Source organism: Aphelocoma coerulescens, chromosome 25 (genome assembly GCF_041296385.1).
Source record: "Aphelocoma coerulescens isolate FSJ_1873_10779 chromosome 25, UR_Acoe_1.0, whole genome shotgun sequence".
NCBI classification, from domain to species: domain Eukaryota; kingdom Metazoa; phylum Chordata; class Aves; order Passeriformes; family Corvidae; genus Aphelocoma; species Aphelocoma coerulescens.
In genome coordinates, this window is record NC_091038.1 from 1610841 (window position 1) to 1629815 (window position 18975).

The window sequence follows — 18975 nt, forward strand, 5'->3', positions numbered from 1 at the left end:
GCTCATGGGACACCTGACCAGGCCCGGCAGGCTCAGTTGGGAAGAGCAGGGATTGGGGATGACCCAACAGCACCTGGTGATGCCCCAGGCGGGCAATAAAACCATGACAACACCCATGGCCTTGCCATCCTCTCCCTTCCTGCAGCAAACCTGAGGGAACGGCCTCAAAGTGTGACAGGGGAGGGTCACGTTGGACATCAGGATGAATTTCCTCCTGCAAAGGGTGCTCAGGCCTTGGGAGGGGCTGCCCAGGGAGGTTTGGGCTCTCCATCCCTGGAGGTGTCCAAGGAATGCCTGGAGGTGGCACTCAGCACTCTGGGCTGGCTGACAAAGGGGGGACAGGCTGGAATCCATGGTCTGGGAGGGTTTTTCCAACCTCAGTGATTCTGGGATTCCATGATCTGTACCCAGAGGGAAGCCTCACCTGCGAGCCAGCTAAACCAACCCTGGGCCAGGCAGGAGGGAATAAAACCAGCAGCAAATCCCTCAGGCAGCTCCAAATCTTCCTCCAGCCCTCAAATCCCTCCCTTCCCAGGCTTTGCACCCTGCCCTGGCAGCACCACCACCCCATACACGGATTTCTGCCCAGGGAATGGGGCTTCGGCCAAAGCTGGGACTCTCCATCCCCACAGCAAAATTTCCCGGAGCTGAACAGAGCCGGTGCAGCCTCCAGGAGCTGCTCTGCAGGGCCGGGCTGGAGCAGCTTGGATCTGCAACCCCCACCAGACTCCCCCAATCCCTGGGGCCTGGTGCTCTTTCCAAACCAGAGGAAGGATATGAAAAAGAAGGAAGAGAGGGATTTGGAGGCATAATCCTTCATTAAAGCGTAATCCAGCCAGGCTGGGTTTAAGCATCAGGACGTTCACACCTCCTGCTGTTCTGTCCTTAAGCTCTCTTTACAGCACCCTTGCAAAATTCCATATCGGCGCATCAATCACTTTTGGCGACCTTCTGGTTCATATGCAAATGTTTTCCTCGGAAAAAATCTCCCCCTGGGGCCACCAGGGATTTGCGGCAGGGAACAACTTGTCACCAGAGCATTGCGAGTGTTTCTTGCCCTGTGCCCAACACTCCCTAATGTCGCTCCGCATTCTCCTACACCCACATCCCCACCCACCTCTCCCGGGGCTGGGGGCCGGAGGATTCCTGCGTAGCCCAGGGCAGGGGCGCAGGAATAGGCTCATTAATCAGAAGTAACAATTAGGGCAGCGAAATGAGCAGTGTGAAGGGAGATACGGATCGGGAGGCAAAGCAAACACTGAAACGCCGGTTTGGTAAATAAATCCTTCTCATTCCCGAGGGTGTCTCACTTCCCATACATGTTAAACGCCATATAAATGTGCCAGAGGCTGTTAAAGCTCCTCATTCCGTCGACTTTTACCTTCTAAATGTGTTTCCGATGGCTGAAGAGGGTAAGTCTGGGGTTTTTCCTGGGATTTTATAGTTTCCGAATTGTGGGATGCGGCTCATTTGAGACCTTGGCTCACGCTAGCAGCAGGACCTCTCTGCCGGAGCCAAGTCCTCGAGATCTGGATGGGTTCTTGCTCTGTTATGGATCCAATCCCTGGGGAGAGAGGTGAAATCAAGGCACCAGGTTGGGGTGCAGAGGGATGAGCAGGGTAAAAACCTGGATGGGTCTGTGGTGGGGCCAGCACGTGGGGACTGCGCAACCTCTGTGGGTTTGCATGTGCAGGACACATTTTTGATGGTAATTATTAACAACACTGTGCTGGACCTCAGAATGGCCACAAACCTCTGTGTCTGGGCCAATCACCTTCTATAAAAGAATTTTGGGGCTGCAACAACAGAGCCAGGGTGGAAACTTTGATCCATCACTCTTGCAACAGTTTGGAAACAGAAACGAGGATGAGCCTCGGTATTTTTGCAGCTCTGTGGCTGTGGACATGAAAATGAGTGGGGAAAACCCTGACAGTTATTAGATGGGAAAAGAATATAGTTCAGATTTTATATTTCGGGTTTTGGATTCAGAATCTATTTCAGCTTTTGGATTCTCTGGAAATAGAGGTAGGAAAAGGAACGTTGTCCCAGGAAGAGTCCAGATATCTTTGGATTTGAAGAACAGGGGCTTGGAGAAACCTGGTCTAGCAGAAGGCGTCACTGCCCGTGGCAGGGGGTGGCATTGGATGAGCTTTAAGATCTTTTCCAACCCAAACTAGTCCACGATTCCATGATTCTCTAACAGCTCAGCAGTACTCCGTTCCAAAGCCTGGAATTGCCTCAAGCCCTGGCCAAGCTTTCCTGGCCACACCACCTGGCAGCTCCCCACCTGCCCCGGTACAAACATGAAGCAAAGTGGTGCAAGTTTGGGTGTTTTGCTTTCCTCTTCCAGCTTTACCACTGCCTCCGGCGGAAATGGTCCTGGCGGAACCGGGGCTACAGCCGGGACATCTCCCTGAGCCACCGCAGGTTCTGCACCGGGGCCCTCTCCAACTCCCACGGCAACGCCTCCTTCTCCTGCGAGGGTGAAGGCTCCATCACCTACAGCCGGAGACCTTTGTCCTGCCCGGCCCGGCCAGCGCCAGCCCCCTACAGCATCTCAGGGGGGTACTCGTGTGACTCTGACAGGTCCATCAGTGGGGATTGTGGGGTCACATCTGGCTGGGATGTCACAGTGGGGACAGTCCCAGTCTATGGCTCCGGAGTGGGAATGGGATACAGCAGCGAGGACTTGGGTCCGGTCATCAGCAGTGCAGGGGGAGGGGGAAGATCCATCTGCCACAGAGGGGATTTGGGAATCACTGAGGGAGCAGGGGCTGGGTATGGATACACTGCACCCCTGAGTGATACCCTAACCACGGGGAGGACCACTGAGGGGTCAGGGTACTATGGTGGAGGGCTGGGATACGAAATTGGGACATTCCCAGGCCCAGAGCTCAGCCCTGAAGGCGGGGGATGTGCCCAGGTGGTGCAGCAGAAATGCCCCGTGGTTGTCCCCACCATCAAGACCCAGCAGTGCAAGCAGAGCACCCGCTGGCCCCCCATCAAGAAGAAGTGACTGGCCCAGCAGCAGCTCCCACATCCCAGAAATGTCCCTGGATGTGCCACAATGGAATTTTTCCCTGACCATGTCATTACGGCCACAGAGCTCCACGTTCCTCACATGGGGCTGTGCTGACAACACTCCCCCAAGAACTGCTGGAAAAAGGGGTTTGTGCTGTGGTGACAGGAAAAGATTCTTTTCTCCGTCTCCTTTGGATCACGGGTCAGAAAATAAAACCTCTCAGTCTGTGGATAGTTTCAATATTGGGATGATTTCTTTCATCTCTGGCTCCTTCACTCAAAATGCAAATGGGTCCTCAAGGAGTCTCCACAACACAAAGAATTTCTTCCAACCTTTTTCACATGTATTTTACACCCACACTTAAACGTAACATTTGTATTAATAGAACCAAAATACAGCATTTTCAACAGTGAGAGAAGTTCAGATGGCAAGGAAACCATGCCAGACTCTTCCCAGGGGTGCCCAGTGACAGGACAAGGAGGATGAGCATAAACTCCAAACCCCAAGTTCCACCTCAGCATGAGGAAGAACTTCTTCCCGTGCAGGTGGCAGAGCCGTGGAACAGCTGCCCAGGGAAGGAGCGGAGTGTCCCCCTCCGGAGACATCCATCCCCAAACCCACCTGGATGTGTCCCTGTGCCCCCTGCTCCAGGTGGAGACTGGGAGATCTTCAGAGATCCTTCCAACACCAACTACTCCAGAATTCTGGGATTCTGTTCTTAACCTGGCTCCTGCTGGAGATGCTCCTCCCGCCACAGGGAGCCCAGCCCTTACAAGCCTTATTAATGAGATCTGCAAATCTCCCGGGGGATTTCCGACTGATTATTATTTACAGCCTGACCTCGGGAGTGAAAGGTTGTTTATCTGGCAGCAATTCCAGGCTCCTGTCCCAGAGATTGCTGGGGATGGCGTAACCCCGAGCACGTAGAACCTCGTGCATGAGGCAACTCCAACGAGCTCCTTGGCTTCCTCCCCATAATCTGCTTATGGCATTTTTTGATAGGATCAGGCCCTAAATTAGGCACAGGGAGAGGATGGTTCCAGTGCTGGTTGGGATGTGGGGTTTGCCCAACATTTAATCTTCCAGGACTCTTCTCTGGGGTTGTTTGACTCATCCAGATACTTCTTAGGAAGGAAAAAACCACCCATAAATCTGGGCCCATTTAAAAGTGAGACATAAAATCGCATTGTTTGGTTTATACCATTCTGCTTTCACCCACCTGGGGGGATTTTGACCCTTTTAAATCAATAAAAATCCAGAAAACTTTGCCCTGAAACGCCGAAGACCCAAATCTGAGCTCTAAGCCCATGTTTGATGCCACAGTGAGGATCCTTCACACTGTAAAATATCGTAAGATCATCACGTGGGGAAAATGACGCAAGATTTTGTCACCAGCCCCATTAAATTCCATTCTAAAATTAGGCAGCGTTATCATTTATTTCTATCTATTTCTAGAATCGACCACTTCACTGCTGATATTTCTGTGGGTTTCCTTCCTTCATCAAGGGAGCAAAAGAACTCTGAAAGCTCAAATTCCCAGAGACTCCCAGAAAACCAAGTCCGGAGCCTTCAAATTTTTGCATTTATCCAACTGACCAAAAACCACCCCAAAATTTCAGTCTGTCCCAAAACAAAGAAAACAGAAAAGACTTGAAAATTCCGTTTCTTACTCCCTGTTTCTTGAGGCTCCTGTCAAAAGGCACTCCCAAGTTTGGATGGTTCAATATTTAATAGACCCAGGGAGAACAGGATGGTTTTACATCCAGAGGTTGGACACGAGGAGCCGGAGCTGATCCGCCCTCTCCAGAGCTCAGCTCCAGCCTGAGGCTGGGAGGAGTCCGAGGCTGGGTTTTATCCTTGGCACAGGGAGGTTTCCTCCCCTCTCCTTGTGCAACAAGGCAGGGACGAGTCATCCTCGTCGGCTGAGGAACTCTGATAACACAGGACTCATCCTGAACTCTGATAATGCAAGACTCAACCCAAAGTCCGATAAGACAGGACTCATCCCCAGCTCTGATAACACAAGGCTCCATCCCCAGCTCTGATAAGACAGGAGTCAGCCCCGAGCCTGTTGGTGCTTGTTAAACCAAGGCCCCTCTGCTGCAGTTGTTGGTAAACAGGCTGAGCAGTAAACACGGACCTGGCTTCTGGATGAAAGCCTCCAACTGGCGCCTCTGGATAGAAACTCCAGAAATTGTTTCAGTGATAGCAAGTGGGAGTCACCCCTCGGCTTCAGGAGATCTCTGCCTAACAAAACTCGTGGCTCCATGAGGGAGTTCGAGTGGGAAAATGAGTGAAAACGCTGGAATTCCACGGTCAGGCCGGGAATGGGAGGGAAAATGAGAAATCGGGGCTGTTGCGAAGCCGTGGTTGCATCCATGATTGCACCATCCCGGTGCTCTGAACCCAGGTGCTCCCATCTCGCCCCAGGGAAGAGCCGGCGGAGATCGGGATGCGTGGGGAGCTTGGATGTGTGGTCTCTGACCAAGCATTTTACTCACAGCTTACTCATGGGTGCAAGGTTTGCACAAGCGGCTTCCGTGAGCACCGATTTCCCATCATTGCTCCAGAGGCCAGCAAACAAAAAAGAGTAAAATATGAGCAAAAACTGCAATTTTCAAAGAGAAATTCTGTGTGGGGCACCTTGGGGTTGGCCAGAAAAAATGTCAGCAATGAAAATTAGTGGTGACTCTGTCAGTGATGGTGGAATGTCCATAAAATTAGGTGGGAAATGGATGGACACAGGTAGGGAATCACAGAACCATGGAATCATGGAACCAGAGAACCTCAGAATCCCTGAAACTTAAAATCCCAGAATCCCGGAATAGCTGGGGAGCAGGGTCACCCGGAGCAGGTGACACAGGGACATGTCCAGGTGGGTTTGGAATGACTCCAGAGGGGGACACTCCAGGCCGTCCCTGGGTAGCTGTTCCAGGGCTCTGCCCCCCTCCATGGGAAGAAGTTCTCCCTCATGTTGAGGAAACCTTGTTACATTTTGGGGGAATTCACAGGTGGAAGGCAACACTTCCAAAAGTGGCCTGTGCCACCACCTGGGTTTGACAGGTCACTTCCCAGCCAGAGCCTCCCAGAGTGGCCATGGATTTCATTATCCTGGTTTTGTTCCTTCGGGAAACGAGCCCATCAGAGAGAGGGGACCCTCAGCTCAGTTCTGGTACCTGCAGGTGTCTCACAGGGTGAAAGTTACTTTAAAGATGTTTTCCAAAGATGTCCAACCAGGACTTTCTAAGAATTTGCCTTTTTTCAGAGCGAGAACCTGAGAATGGTGGGTTTTCTCCACAAGAGCCTGGTCCTGCCAAGACCATTTGGGGAGGACTGGGCACTGGAAGCTCTCCTTCCTGCCAGACTCCAGGGGAGAGGTTTCGGGAGGATAGGAACCCCAAAACTCACCACCTTTGCCATCCATTTTGCAACCCTAAAACTCATCGTGCCGTGAGGGTGAGACAGCCGAGCCGCCCACACGGTTTTCACTCGCGGACCTCAACGGGCAGGGTGCAATTAAAGCTGTGTAACACGAGGAAGACAATCCAGAGCCTGACAAGTCAATCAAAGAAATCGGGCTGGAGGAGCTTTTGAAGGTGGTGGGTAATTAGGGGTGTGGCTGTTTTGTAAATACCTTGGTCATTTTTCCCCAGGGGGTTATTGCATTTTCAGGAAGAGACTTGGGAACTGTATAAAAGTCCTTGGAGGGGAGAGCAGCTCATTCACTCAGCTCCACTCCTCCTCCAGAGCCTTCACAGCCAAGGTAAGTCCCTGCTCGACTGCTAACCTTTAATTCCAATGAAAATTCCCTGCACTGAGCTGAGCTTTGCTCTGGGGGCATTTCCTGGGGTTATTGAGAGCCAAATCCTTGGCTCTGTGGCTGGGGCCGTTTCATGCTCCCAAAAATTAGGACTACCTGTGCTGAGAAGCAAAATGTATCACCTGTAGTTATATTTGGATTACCGCGATGCTTTCCAGTATCCAAAGGACAAACTGGAAATGAATAAAAGCAAGTCATGGGATTTGGGGATGAATGGGAGACAGCAGGCTGATCTTTCATAAGAAACCTTGGGGTTAAGCTGGGAATTTTAATTGTGTTTATAATCCTGACTCTTTTACTAAGCTCCTTTGAAAAAAACACTTTTGGGAGTTGAAAGTATTAAAACATCCTTGAAGAAATTTAGGAAAGAACAGAGAAGGTGGATTTAAACTGTCAGAGGAAGGAGCAGCAGGATCCTCTTCCAGCTCAGCATCCCAGATGCCTTTTGCCTCCCTGAAATCCCAGCAATCCTCGGAAGGGCGTTGGGATGTGCACAGAGGATTTTCCTGGTGCTCAGGAAATTGGGCCTGGAGGGAGCAGAGGACACGAGGAGGGAGGAAGGCACAGGAGTGTCTTTATTTTGGGCACCTGCCTTTGGAAGTGGATTTTGCCAGGGCTCTGCCACCAGTCCCAGCTGTGCCAGGGCCCCTCCCGGCTACGAGTTTTTGGGATTCTTTCCAAGATGCCTCTTGGCGGTGTGGGATATCCCAACACCCCACAGAGAATTGGCTCCTCCGGGATCATCCCAAGATGCAGCCAAGGAATAGCAGGGAAATGGCTCAAGGGAAAGCTGGGAAATGGCTCAAGGAAGAGCAGGGAAATGGCTCAAGGAGAGCAGGGAAATGGCTCGAGGAGGGCAGGGAAATGGCTCAAGGGAAAGCTGGGAAATGGCTCAAGGAAGAGCAGGGAAATGGCTCAAGGGAAAGCTGGGAAATGGCTCAAGGAGAACAGGAAATGGCTCAAGGGAAAGCAAGGAAATGGCTCAGGAGCCCAGTAGAAACAGAGGCCAGGGCTGCTGTGGGGACTTGTGAGGGTGCTCAGATTGTCCAGGCTAATCCAGCAGTGCAGGAATGAAGCCCCAAACTGGGGAAACTGGACAGGCAGAAAAGCAAATCCTGCTGGGCCCTGTGGGCTCGTGAGCACAGCGAGGGAATCTGACCCCACAGCAGAGGAGGGAAAGAGATGGGAAAGGTGCCCTCCCTGCTCTAACACCAAACTTCTCTCCTCCCCAGGTTTTCAGCCTTCTCTCCAACCAGCCCAAAAATGTGCTCCCGTGAGAACAGAGGCTGCCACAGCTCTGAGAGCTCCTCCTGCCACAGCGGAGGCTCCTCCTGCCACGACAGCGACCGGTCCTGCCACGGCTCCGAGGGGATTGTGTGCCATGAGGTGACCCCCGTGCCGGACGTGACCCCCGTGGTGGTGCTGACCCCACAGTGCCCGGTGGCCACCGGGACTGGGCAGGTGCCCATGGCCCAGGTTCCATGCCAGCAGCAGCAGCAGCAGATCAAGCAGCCGGTGCAGTGGCCTCCTCAGCAGCAGCAGAAGTGAAGGGCCCGGAGCTGCTCCTGTCCCCTGTCCCTGAGCTTGGACAGGCCCTGCCTCATCCCTCCAGCCCCTTCCCTCCTCCTGAGAACCCCAAGTGGCATTAGTGCAGTGGAATTGGGATTTCTTCCCCCGTGCGTGCGCGGGAATTCCGATCTCTTCATTCCCTGCTCCTGTCTCCAGTAGCAAAGGTGTGATATTAAAACCTAAAGCTCATCAAATGTGCTGGCGTCCTGGTGTTTTTCCACTGCTTTTTCTTATCGTTGGCATCATTCCCAAGCCCGTCTGGGCTAAAGGGAGCTGCTTTTCACAGCTTCCTCCCCTTCCCATGGCATTCCAGTGGCTGGGATGGCTCAGCTCTGCAGTCCCCACACCTTGGGCACCTGCCAGGCTGATTTCAAAAGCTGTCTGGGACTGAAGGTGCAGATCAGCATCTCTTTAATCCCAGCCCTTGGCTCGGTGCCTCAGACCCTCACAGGCACGTTGGGAAGGCTTTGCAATTTGTTCACGGCTGGTGAGCACAGAGCAGGCTCCGTGTAGGAAGTCTGGAAATCCCTCATCTCCCTAAACAGGAGGATACGAGCAGAGGAAGGACCACGTCATGCTCAGTGTCCCTTCTGACCCCTGTAAATGGAGAATTTGGGGTTAGATCTGTCTTTTGTGCGAGGGAACTCTCCCTGCTTTGAAAATCCCATCAAGAGTCTGTGTTCCCTGGAGGAAATCCCAGATTAATTGAGGTTGGAAAACCCTTCTAAGATCATTGAGTCCAACCTGGGCTTGATTCCCACCTGGTCAGCAGCCCAGAGCACTGAGGGCCGTGTCCAGGTGTTCCTTGGACACCTTCAGGGATGGCAACTCCAAACCTCCCTGGGCAGCCCCTGCCAAGGCCCGACCACCCTTTCCAGGAGGAAATTCCTCCTGATGTCCAACCTGAGCCTCCTGTCAAGGAGTGGGAGAGAGAGAGAGAAGGTCCCCCTGAGCCTCCTTTTCTCCAGGCTGAGCCCCCCCAGCTCCCTCAGGAGTTCTCCAGACCCTTCTCCTGCTGCTCCAGCCCCTTCCCCAGCTCCGTTCCCTTCTCTGGACATGCTCCAGACCCTCAGTTTCTCTCTTGAATGAGAAAAAACACTCCCAGTTCCTCCCAAGGTTTAAACTGACTTAAACCATAAAAGTTCTGAGCCCCTCTTTGTAGATGCGAAAGGAAAAATAGGAAGTTCAGATGGACAGATGTCCATGAAAATCAGCAGTTGGATTTCCCATTGCACCAGACCCGTCCCTGGGCTCTCTCCCAGAGCCCACCAGGCCGATTGCTGCGGCACTCGGTGGCTCTGCGGGACGAGAGCAGCGCTGTGTGTAATGCACGAGATATTTAATTAGCCCTGGGTTTGTGCTGAACCTTTGAAAGGAACAAGGAACGTGTTATTAGCACTTGTTTTATTATTACTCTTAATTAAAATAACAAGGAGCCTCAATCCCAGGTGCGAGGTCCATGATTGCAGAAGCAAGGAATGAACGTCGGGGTCAGGAACGTGCGGCTCCAGCCTGGCACAGGGACATCGAGTGGTGCCAGTGCCAGTCCCCATGCCCCAACACCCCTCGGGCAGTGCCAAACCCACCCTGTGCCAACAAGGGTTGAAACCCAGCCAGGCGAGAGGCTCCAGCTCGGGTTTGAGTCTGACTGAAAACCTTTGTGGGGAGAGGAGATAAAATCTCCAATGCGAATCCTTTCTAAGCAATCCAAGGTTTCACCTACGCTCCCGGCTGAGCTGGAGCCATCCAGGTGGTGTCACTCATGGAAAGGAAGGCTTGGGAAGGGCCTGAGAAATGGAGGCCGGGAATCTCCCCTGAGCTGGAGTTCTGCTATCTCCTCACACATCTGCAGAGTGAAGCAGGAAAGCAGGAGAGGCTGCAGGAAAGGTTGCAGAACTCCAGCAGGAAACGGTCCCCACCTTCCCCTGCCACAAAGGCCTCAGCAGCGAAGGCGCTGAATCCCTGCAGAGAAACATTCCAGGGAAAATCTCTCCCTCTCGCACTGTTTACAACCACCACAGATGGGTTCAGGCAGAGCCAAGTCGAGTGCTCAAACACGGAGTCTGTGGATAATAAATGTTCCAGACCGTCGGTGAAACCCCCTCAGTCAACAACAGGGGAGTGGCAGCTCTGCTGCTCAGCTCCAGCTGCTCATCCCACATTTCATGGAGCTGGAAGCTTCCCCAATGAGCCACTCCTGGCGAATGGGGGCTTTGCCCTCTCCTGACGCTGAGCTGTGCTGTAAATCAAGTCCCTCCTGATGGGAGAGAATTTGCTGAAAGTCCTTGCAAGGAGTTTCAAAGATAAACCGAGACTTTTCCTGGAGTTTCAATGCTGCCAGGTAGTTGTTTATTAAGTCTTATCAGAGGAACAGAGCCACTAGTGTGACCCAGGTACAGCACAGGGCACAGCAAAGCAGGAGTGAGGCCCCTCTATCAAGATTTACACAGCCTTTTAAAGATATTTTAACCAATAGTTACTAAAAATGTACATTATTTTCACTTTCCTACCAATTATTCAGTAACACGGCCAGGAAAGGCAGAATTTTCCATCCAATCATTCCAAACTACTTTTACTGCAGAACATGGAGTAGTAGAAGAAGGAGAAGAAGGTTTAGAGAACAACAACAATCCTCCATTTTGATATTTTTTACTCCTATCTATTTACTACAAAGAGAAGCCCAAAACCTCTAAATTTTTCCCCCTGTGACAATCTTACATAGTAATCTATCACCTAATTCCCACCACTGTATTTTCTAGTTCTTGTCTGACCTTTGGTGATTTTTTCCAAGGTTGGAGGCTTAAACAGTGTTATTCAGGGGGGTAAGAACCCTTAAAAACAGGCAGAGAAATATTCTCAGCACTCTGGGTTCCTACACTCTCCTGACTTCAGACATTTCTGTTTCCTGCCCTCAGTTCCTGAAATTTATACCTGAAACCCATTTTTTTTCATTTTTCCCTCCTCACCTCCCTCACATGACAGCAAATCTCATCCCACACATGCCCAAAAATCCCTAAAAGTGCTGTCTAACTACAGCCTAAACCAAACCTTGCAGGGAAGTGTTTCTGGGTACGTTCTGTACGCTGGGGTACCAAAGCTCAGCTGTGAATGCACCAGTTTGAGGGATCCCAATGAGTCAGCAGAGCATCACCCCAAATCCCTTGTGCCTAATCCCCAGTGCCATCCCAATGTTGACACATTCCTGCCTTTTATGGGACAAGAAGATGTAATTGATGGGTCAGATGGGCATGACTTGTACCCAGGCATGGAAGACCAAAGTTCACTCGTGATTCACGGGAAAATCCAGGTCCTGAAGTGTCTCCTACATCACATTGTTGTGTTTATGTTTCTCTTGAGCTTCATCCCTGTTCTGTCATCCCTGAGATCATTCCAGAAGTGCTGGAAGCAGGACAGCAACAGCAACACTTTGTCCTGGCTAAATTAAAGAATTCTCAGTAAAATCAGAAGAGAAAATAACCAAAAACACCTCTGGGAGTGTGAGCAGGACTTGGGCCATCCTGGAGGTGTCCAAGGAACACCTGGATGTGGCACTCGGTGCTCTGGTCTGGTTGACAAGGTTGGGATTGGTCAAAGGTTGGGCTCAGTGGTCTTGGAGTTTGTTTCCAACCTCAGTGGTTCTGGAAATCTGGGATTCTGTTCACCTCAAACCCTCCTGTCCCAGGACTTGATCCAACTGCCCACACCGTGTTGTAGAACCAGACTAAAACAGCACCTAAAGCCCCAGGGTGGGTTTGCTTGGCCAGGTTTTGGTAGATGGGGATCCACAGAGGTGGCAGGACCTGTGAGCCCATGGACAGGAACCCACTCTGGAGCAGGTTTGGTGGCAGGACCTGTGGGCCCATGGACAGGAGCCCACTCTGGAGCAGGTTTGGTGGCAGGACCTGTGACCTTGTGGCTTTGGTGGGCACCTGGAGGAGAAATCCTTGACGGTCCACACTGGGCAGGCAGGTTGGAATCATCAGTGAAGGACAGATTCGGGTTAAAACAAATCTCTGATTGAGATATCCGGCCCCATTGGGCAATTCCTCTGGAGTATTCCTGCCCTAAACCTAATCCGCAGGGATTAACACCAATAACCACCTTTCATTGACATGGAAGTCGATCCCGTTGAGCTCCTGGTCCATGTGACCCTGAGGAATTGGCACTTCCAGATTACAAACCCCTCTCCCACCTGATCCACGTTGTCCACGAGCAGATCCATTGGTGTCGGTGCTGGCGTCACTTCACGTGAAATTCCTTCCAATCTCGTTCATAGGGATGTGAAGGAATTAACGAGCTATTAATAATTACAATGCTGAAAGCACAGAGCATCAAAGGGAAAATACGGGAAGCTGAACACAGCAGATAGAAATGGGCTGGGAGCTGTAATTAGGGATGCCTCATGTCCCAGATAACCCTTTGAAAAAGTATAAAAGGTTTCCCATCCCAGTTTCCTTCACTCACTGCTCTGCTCCAAAACAGCTCCATCCCCACTGCTAGAAGGGTGAGTCCAATTTTTCTCTTCTCCTGGAAATTCTTTAAGAAACTGGATGATTTCCTACGAGTTTGGGTAGAATTGAAGTGTTGGATACTCCCTCCTCACCTCTGGATCTTGGTCGTGCTGAAGACCAAGTTCTTGTTACCCACAAGAGCAAATTATTAAAACAAATGACAAAATAAAATAAATAAAGGCCTTGAGCAGAGGCTCAAGTCAAACCAAAGCAACAGAAAGGGTGGAAAATACAGAGAGAGGAAAGCCAGAGGGTTTTGTGGAAAAGGGACTTGGAGATTTGCACGCACGAGGAACCAGAGGGTCTGGAGCTGCTCTTGGATGTTTGGACCATTTTTCTTTGGAATTTTTCTTAGGAAATCAAGTCCCATCCATAAAAGGTCCTGGGCTTAGTGAGGGATTAAAGCACCTCCAAACCAACACTGACACCGCTTTCTCACCCCTGAAAAACTGGAAATTAGGAAGAAAATGGGGAATCCCAGAACAAATGTCTATAAGCTCGTGCCCGCTGTGACCGTTCCTCTCTTCCCTCCAGCTCTGCCACCACTCCAGGACAATGTGCTCCCGCGGGTCCTGCCACAGCCACGAGACCTCGTGCTATGAATCCAGATCCTCCTGCCACGACTCGGGACCCTCGTACCACTACACCATCCAGAGGCAGCCTGTGCAGAAGTTCAGCTACGTGACCCCCTGCTGTCCCCCGGTGCAGCCCTGCTACCCCCCGGTGCAGCGCTATTGCCCCCCGGTGCAGCCCTGCTACCCCCCGGTGCAGCGTTCCTGCCCCCCGCTCTGCCCCCAGGTCACCAAGAACATCTGCAAGCTGCCACCATCATACCCCAAGTACTGAGAGAAGGATCCAGCCCCGGCACTGGATCGCTCCTGCCTCGGATGCTCTCCATGCCTAAAGCTTGAATCGATGGTTCTTTATTCCCAGTTTTAATTTGGTCTTCTGTGATTAGAATTTGGTTGCTGGTTTTGCTCCAATTTGGTTTAATTTGCTCAGCACGCAAGACCCATCTCAGACCCATCCTGGGAAGGATTCTTGCTGCTTTTCACCCATGTGACAACCTCCAAAAGAATAAAATTTGATTTCCAAAAGTAAAATAAATGTATGGTCTGTTTATTCTTTGACCTTTTTACTTCATAATAATTGTTACCTCTGATTTCTTAGTTACCACTTCTCACTCTTTTCTCTTCAAGCTGAACACAAAATGTCCCTAAAATTTCAAAATCATAAAAGCCAGTGATTCCAGAGGCATTTCTGGAGCAGGTGAATGCTCAGGGACCTCATTTGCACCCTGCTTATTTTTATATTGATATACAGAATACTTATTTATACATTTATATCCAGAAGGAATTCCTCCCTGGGAGGTTGGGGAGGCCCTGGCACAGGGTATTCCGTGGATGCCCCATCCCTGGCAGTGTCCAAGGCCAAGTTGGATGGGGCTTGGAGCACCCTGGGACAGTGGGAGGTGTTGCTGCCCATGGCAGGGCTGGCACTGGATGATGTTTAAGGTCCCTTCCCGTCCAACCCATTCCAGGATTCCACTTAGTGCAGAACTGTCTCATTCAGTCCCCTCCTCAGCAGCTCCTCACACTTCATTTGTGCCTCTGAGTCAGAGTCACAAACATTTTGAGGTGTCTAATAAATGCAAATAAGCACCTCGTGGGTTTTCCTAACCCTCCTTCTTTCACCGAGCTCCAAATTACTGTTTTCCATGACAATTGCAGACACTTAAAATAAGTTTGAGATCTCTCTGTACTTTTTACAACCTCAGACTTTCCTTATCTCCCAGTCCAGCGGAGACACCAGTTCCAGAACAGGCTCTATGGCTGCATCAGCTTCCCTGAGAGCTCAACAACCAGACTCAGCTTAAATTAATAACTCTGAGAGTTGAATGAGCTGATCTTTAATGTTCCGTCCAACCCAAATCATTCTGTGATTCCCTGATTCCATGAATTCCTCCTGCCTGACGGAGAACTGACACAGGGGCCTCCCCCAAAAAGGAGTTTTCTCCACACAGATGAAGCATTTCTGCATCACTCACAGCTCACAACAGTTTCCAGAAGACTTCAGATTTTCCTAAGCAAGGACTGGCTCTAAAAGATTCTCTTGAATCCTTTGGGTTTCTAAACCGCAGCCTAGAAAAATAAATAAAAAGGATCATAGAATCATAAAATAGCTTGGGTTGGGAAGGACCTTAAAGATCATCTCATTCCCTGAGCCATGAGTTGTTCCTGAGGCACTTACCTGGATAAAAATCACAGGAAAGGGACAATAACCCATTTTATTGTCCTAAAATCTTGGGCTGATCTGAGGGAAACTTGGAAGCGAAGACCGAAATGCTGGAATGAATAAAAATTACAAAACTGCTTAAATAAGATGGGACCCCACAGAAATTTGGGGTTGAAAACAGGTTGCCAAGAGGTGAAATCCTCACGCAAACCCTTCCTGCAGGGGATTTGAAACCCCCTCCATCCAGGAGGAACGTGAACAGGAAAATACTGTGGCACAAACAAAAAAACAGCTGATGGTTCGCAAACGGAATGGAAAAAATTGGGACTGAGGACGTCCTTTTGGCGTCACCTCTGGAGCTGAGGCGTTGGGTCCGAGGTAGTCACCAGGACCTCCCTCTAATGAAGTCCCTGGGAGTTATGGCTCTTAATTACAGTCCCTTGTGTCAGGAAAAAAAAACCTATCAATCAAAATGTGAGTCTGCCACGGAGAACCAGGGGCAGCAGGCCGGGAAGGAGTCAACCCTCCGGAGTTGATGCAATCCCAGTTGCCCAACGACAAATCACTTAATAACTCCAGGGATAGGTTCATTTTTGCCATGGAAATATGCAACTGCCTCCAAAATTCCCTTCTAAGCTAGGTTGGGAAATTCTTTGCTTATTAAAGTGCTGAGGAAAAAGTCATCAGTGGTTTTTTCCTGCCTGCGTCAAGTCAGAAATGCTAAAAACGAGACACAGGAGATAAATATGAATATGAGGGTTTGTGTCAACATTGCCAAGAGGTGCCTAGTTCCCGTGACAATCCTTTGGGGGATATAAAAGTCCAGCATTCCCTGTCCATCCTTCACTCAGCATCAGCTCCCTGTGCTCTTCCTCTTGCTCCAGACAAGGGTGAGTTGGATTATGTTGATTTATCTACTCTTGAGCAGCAGGAGTTACCAGAGTTCTGTGTTTAGACCTTGCTTTTGTCTTAGAAATTCCTTATTTTTGATGATTGGGTGCCTGAATACGCACAAGGAGTGCTTGGTTTGCTCACGGGTGGGATGACAGAAAAAGAAGAGTAATCGAAGGAGCAGATCTGCAAAGACATGGAGTCTTTGGGAGCCAGCAAGGAATTCATTCTCAGACTGGCAGGTGATGCAGGCAGTGAGAGATCAGACAAGTCAGAGCAGTTTCAGAAGGAAACTTTACCTTAAAAAGCCAACAGGAGCATCTTGGGAGGGAAATTCCCATCAGAGCTGGACCATCATGCAGTGTCCTCCAAAAGGAAGGGTCACAATGTCCCATACATCACAAAACAGAGGGAAACAACATTTCCCATTCCGGTTCTGAACAAGAGCCAAGGAAAACGCAGAAGGTCGCAGTGGGGCAGCTGTCCCAACCTGACAATCTCTCTCTTCCCTCCAGCTCTGCCAGAACTCCAGGAAGATGTGCTCCCGCGAGCCCTGCCACAACTACGAGTCCCCCTGCCTCAGATCCCCCTCCTCCTGCCACAAGCCGGAGTCCTCTTGCCACAAGCCGGAGCCCTCTTGCCACAAGCCGGAGCCCTCCTGCCCCTACATCCAGAGGCAGCCAGTGCAGAAATGCACCTACATGACGCCCTGCTGTCCCCCCGTGCAGCGCTATTGTCCCCCTGTCCCCCCCTGTCCCCCTGTCCCGCCCTGTCCCCCTGTCCCCAGCTGTCCCCCTGTCCCCAGCTGTCCCCCTGTCCCCCCCTGTCCCCCTGTCCCCTGCTGTCCCCCTGTCCCCCCCTGTCCCCCTGTCCCCTGCTGTCCCCCTGTCCCCAGCTGTCCCCCTGTCCCCCGCTGTCCCCCTGTCCCCTACTGTCCCCAGGTCCCCTACTGTCCCCAGGTCCCCTACTGCCCCCAGTACACCAAGAACATCTGCAACCTGCCACCGGTGTGTCCCAAGTATTGAACAGGATCCAGTCCCGGCAGCTGGAGCCACCGGCTCCTCCCTTGGACGCTCCGACCTCGGCTCGTCTCATCCACGCTGAAATCCCTGGGTCTCTGCCGTGTGGGATCCTGGTGGGGATGAAATGCTCCCCTAATTAACATTCATGGTGTCATTCTTGCTAATTATTTGGGAAATGTCCTTTCTAATTATTCCTGGCATCTCTACTTTGTTGGGAATCTTTCTCTGCCTTGCACTTCTGTTTCAGACTCATCTGGGTGTGGGAAACAATAAATCTGATTCATGAGACCCTCGTTGCCTTTGAATTCCTTTATTCTCTTTTTCCTTGATTTTTTTTTTTTTTTTGAGGGGTTTTCAATTCAAATTTCTCTGTATTTCCAAAGTATCCCAATACTTGGTGGGCAATAATTCCCTGGCTTATTTGGGAATGAATAGAAAGCACATCGGTAAAGGAAAGGGGGAGATGGTCAAAGGTTGGACTCGATGACCTCGGAGGGCTTTTCCAACCTCAGTGATTCCAGGAAATTAAATGGACGGGGAATAAGTAGGTCACAGTTGCCAATGCTCTTTCTCAATATGTAATAATTGACTCCGAGCTTTATTTCAGACCTTGGATATAAATTTTCAAGTATCTGAAACCCTTTGAGCCTCTGAAAACAGAAGGCCCAAATTCCTCTGAAAGAACTGCGAGCAAAGGACAATGAGAATTTCGAGATCCCGTTTTCCTGAGCAGGCCCTGAATTTGAAAGACTCAGAGATGTTTTTTGGGTGTTTTTGGAAGTCTGTTGAGGAGGTAGAAAGATTTTGGAGAACGTCAATGTGATGCTCCAGGCCAAAGCCTGGACAAAAGGAGAACTGTCACACAAGCTCCCACTTTGTCACCTGCGAGGCTGCTGAGGGACCCACACCTGAGTCACCAAACATCCCTGAGGAATTCCTGCAATCCTCCCCTGCTCCACAAAACTCACCACAAGGAACTGGCTGCCTTTAGCAGGGAGAAAAGTTGTGGGACACCCCCAGTTTGGGAGGTCTTCCCTTCCCAGTCAGTGAATTGCTCTAATGGGCAACATTTTCCCAGGTTGAGGAGTTTCATTTTCTTACACTTCAAATTCTGAGTCAAACAAGATCATAAATCCAGCTTTAGGGCCCAAACTTCTGCCAGTAGTGACAAAACCCAGTATTTGTTCAAACTCCAGCTCCTCTTCTCTGAATCCTTTGGTGAGGTCAGGTGAAAAAAACGTGAGGAATCACTGAAAGAAAGAGAAACCAAGGAGTGGGAAAATTGAATATCCTCAAACCTCATGCAGAGCTCAGAGTCAGATGTTCTCCTCTAATCTTACACATTAATAACCTTTGATTCACGTGGAACAACCTGATGGGATCATCCCAGTCATCTGCCAAGTCCAGGGACACATGAAGAATCAGAAATATTTTATTTCTCATTCCAGGGAGCCAAGGAGATCCCGCCGGATTTTCCAGCATTGTGCCATCCCCAGGAATTGCAGCTGGTAATCCCATTTCCTCTTGGCATTCGACAACAGGGGAATTAAAATCCTGAGTTGTCACCTGCACCCAGCAGGAGACCAACCCCAGGAGTCAGCGTTTCTGAATCATTTCTGCCCCTGATGCAATCCCAGTTGTCCCTTGTCCCTAATTAACAACCATCACATTAGTGTCAGTCTCCAGGAAATGGGAGAGAGCTGCCTTCCAAAATCCCTGCCTCAGGAATCACCGATGGGACGGGACCCGGTGCGTCAAAGAGGGAACACCTAAAAACAGGGGAAGTGCAAACATCTGCGGGATTGAATGTGGAATTAATTAAAGTGTCATCGCAAGGAGGTGCCTCACGGCCCAGATAACCTCGGGAGAGTATAAAAGGTCCCTCAGCACCATCCTCGGCAGTCG

General features: G+C 50.6%; 2 protein-coding genes across 2 annotated transcripts; both read left to right on the forward strand.

Annotated features, from left to right (window-relative positions):
• Positions 1-13477: 13477 nt before the first annotated feature.
• On the forward strand, positions 13478-13768 carry LOC138098517 (sperm mitochondrial-associated cysteine-rich protein-like). Its single transcript, XM_068995091.1, has one exon. The coding sequence runs from the start codon at positions 13478-13480 to the stop codon at positions 13766-13768; it is 291 nt and encodes a 96-aa protein (XP_068851192.1).
• Positions 13769-15468: 1700 nt separating this feature from the next.
• Positions 15469-17073, forward strand: LOC138098475 (late cornified envelope-like proline-rich protein 1). The gene is made up of 3 exons (XM_068995043.1): positions 15469-15528; positions 16564-16863; positions 17008-17073. The coding sequence occupies exons 1-3, from the start codon at positions 15469-15471 to the stop codon at positions 17071-17073; spliced, it is 426 nt and encodes a 141-aa protein (XP_068851144.1).
• Positions 17074-18975: the final 1902 nt, after the last annotated feature.

Bases quoted from the DNA above. Each gene is read 5' to 3' on its own strand.
- LOC138098517 (XM_068995091.1), top strand. From the start codon at position 13,478: ATGTGCTCCCGCGGGTCCTGCCACAGCCACGAGACCTCGTGCTATGAA.
- LOC138098475 (XM_068995043.1), top strand. From the start codon at position 15,469: ATGGAAAAAATTGGGACTGAGGACGTCCTTTTGGCGTCACCTCTGGAG. The intron at 15,529-16,563 runs GTCCGAGGTAGT...TCTTCCCTCCAG, and splicing joins CTCTGGAGCTGAGGCGTTGG to CTCTGCCAGAACTCCAGGAA. The intron at 16,864-17,007 runs GTCCCCCCCTGT...TACTGTCCCCAG, and splicing joins CTGTCCCCAGCTGTCCCCCT to GTCCCCTACTGCCCCCAGTA.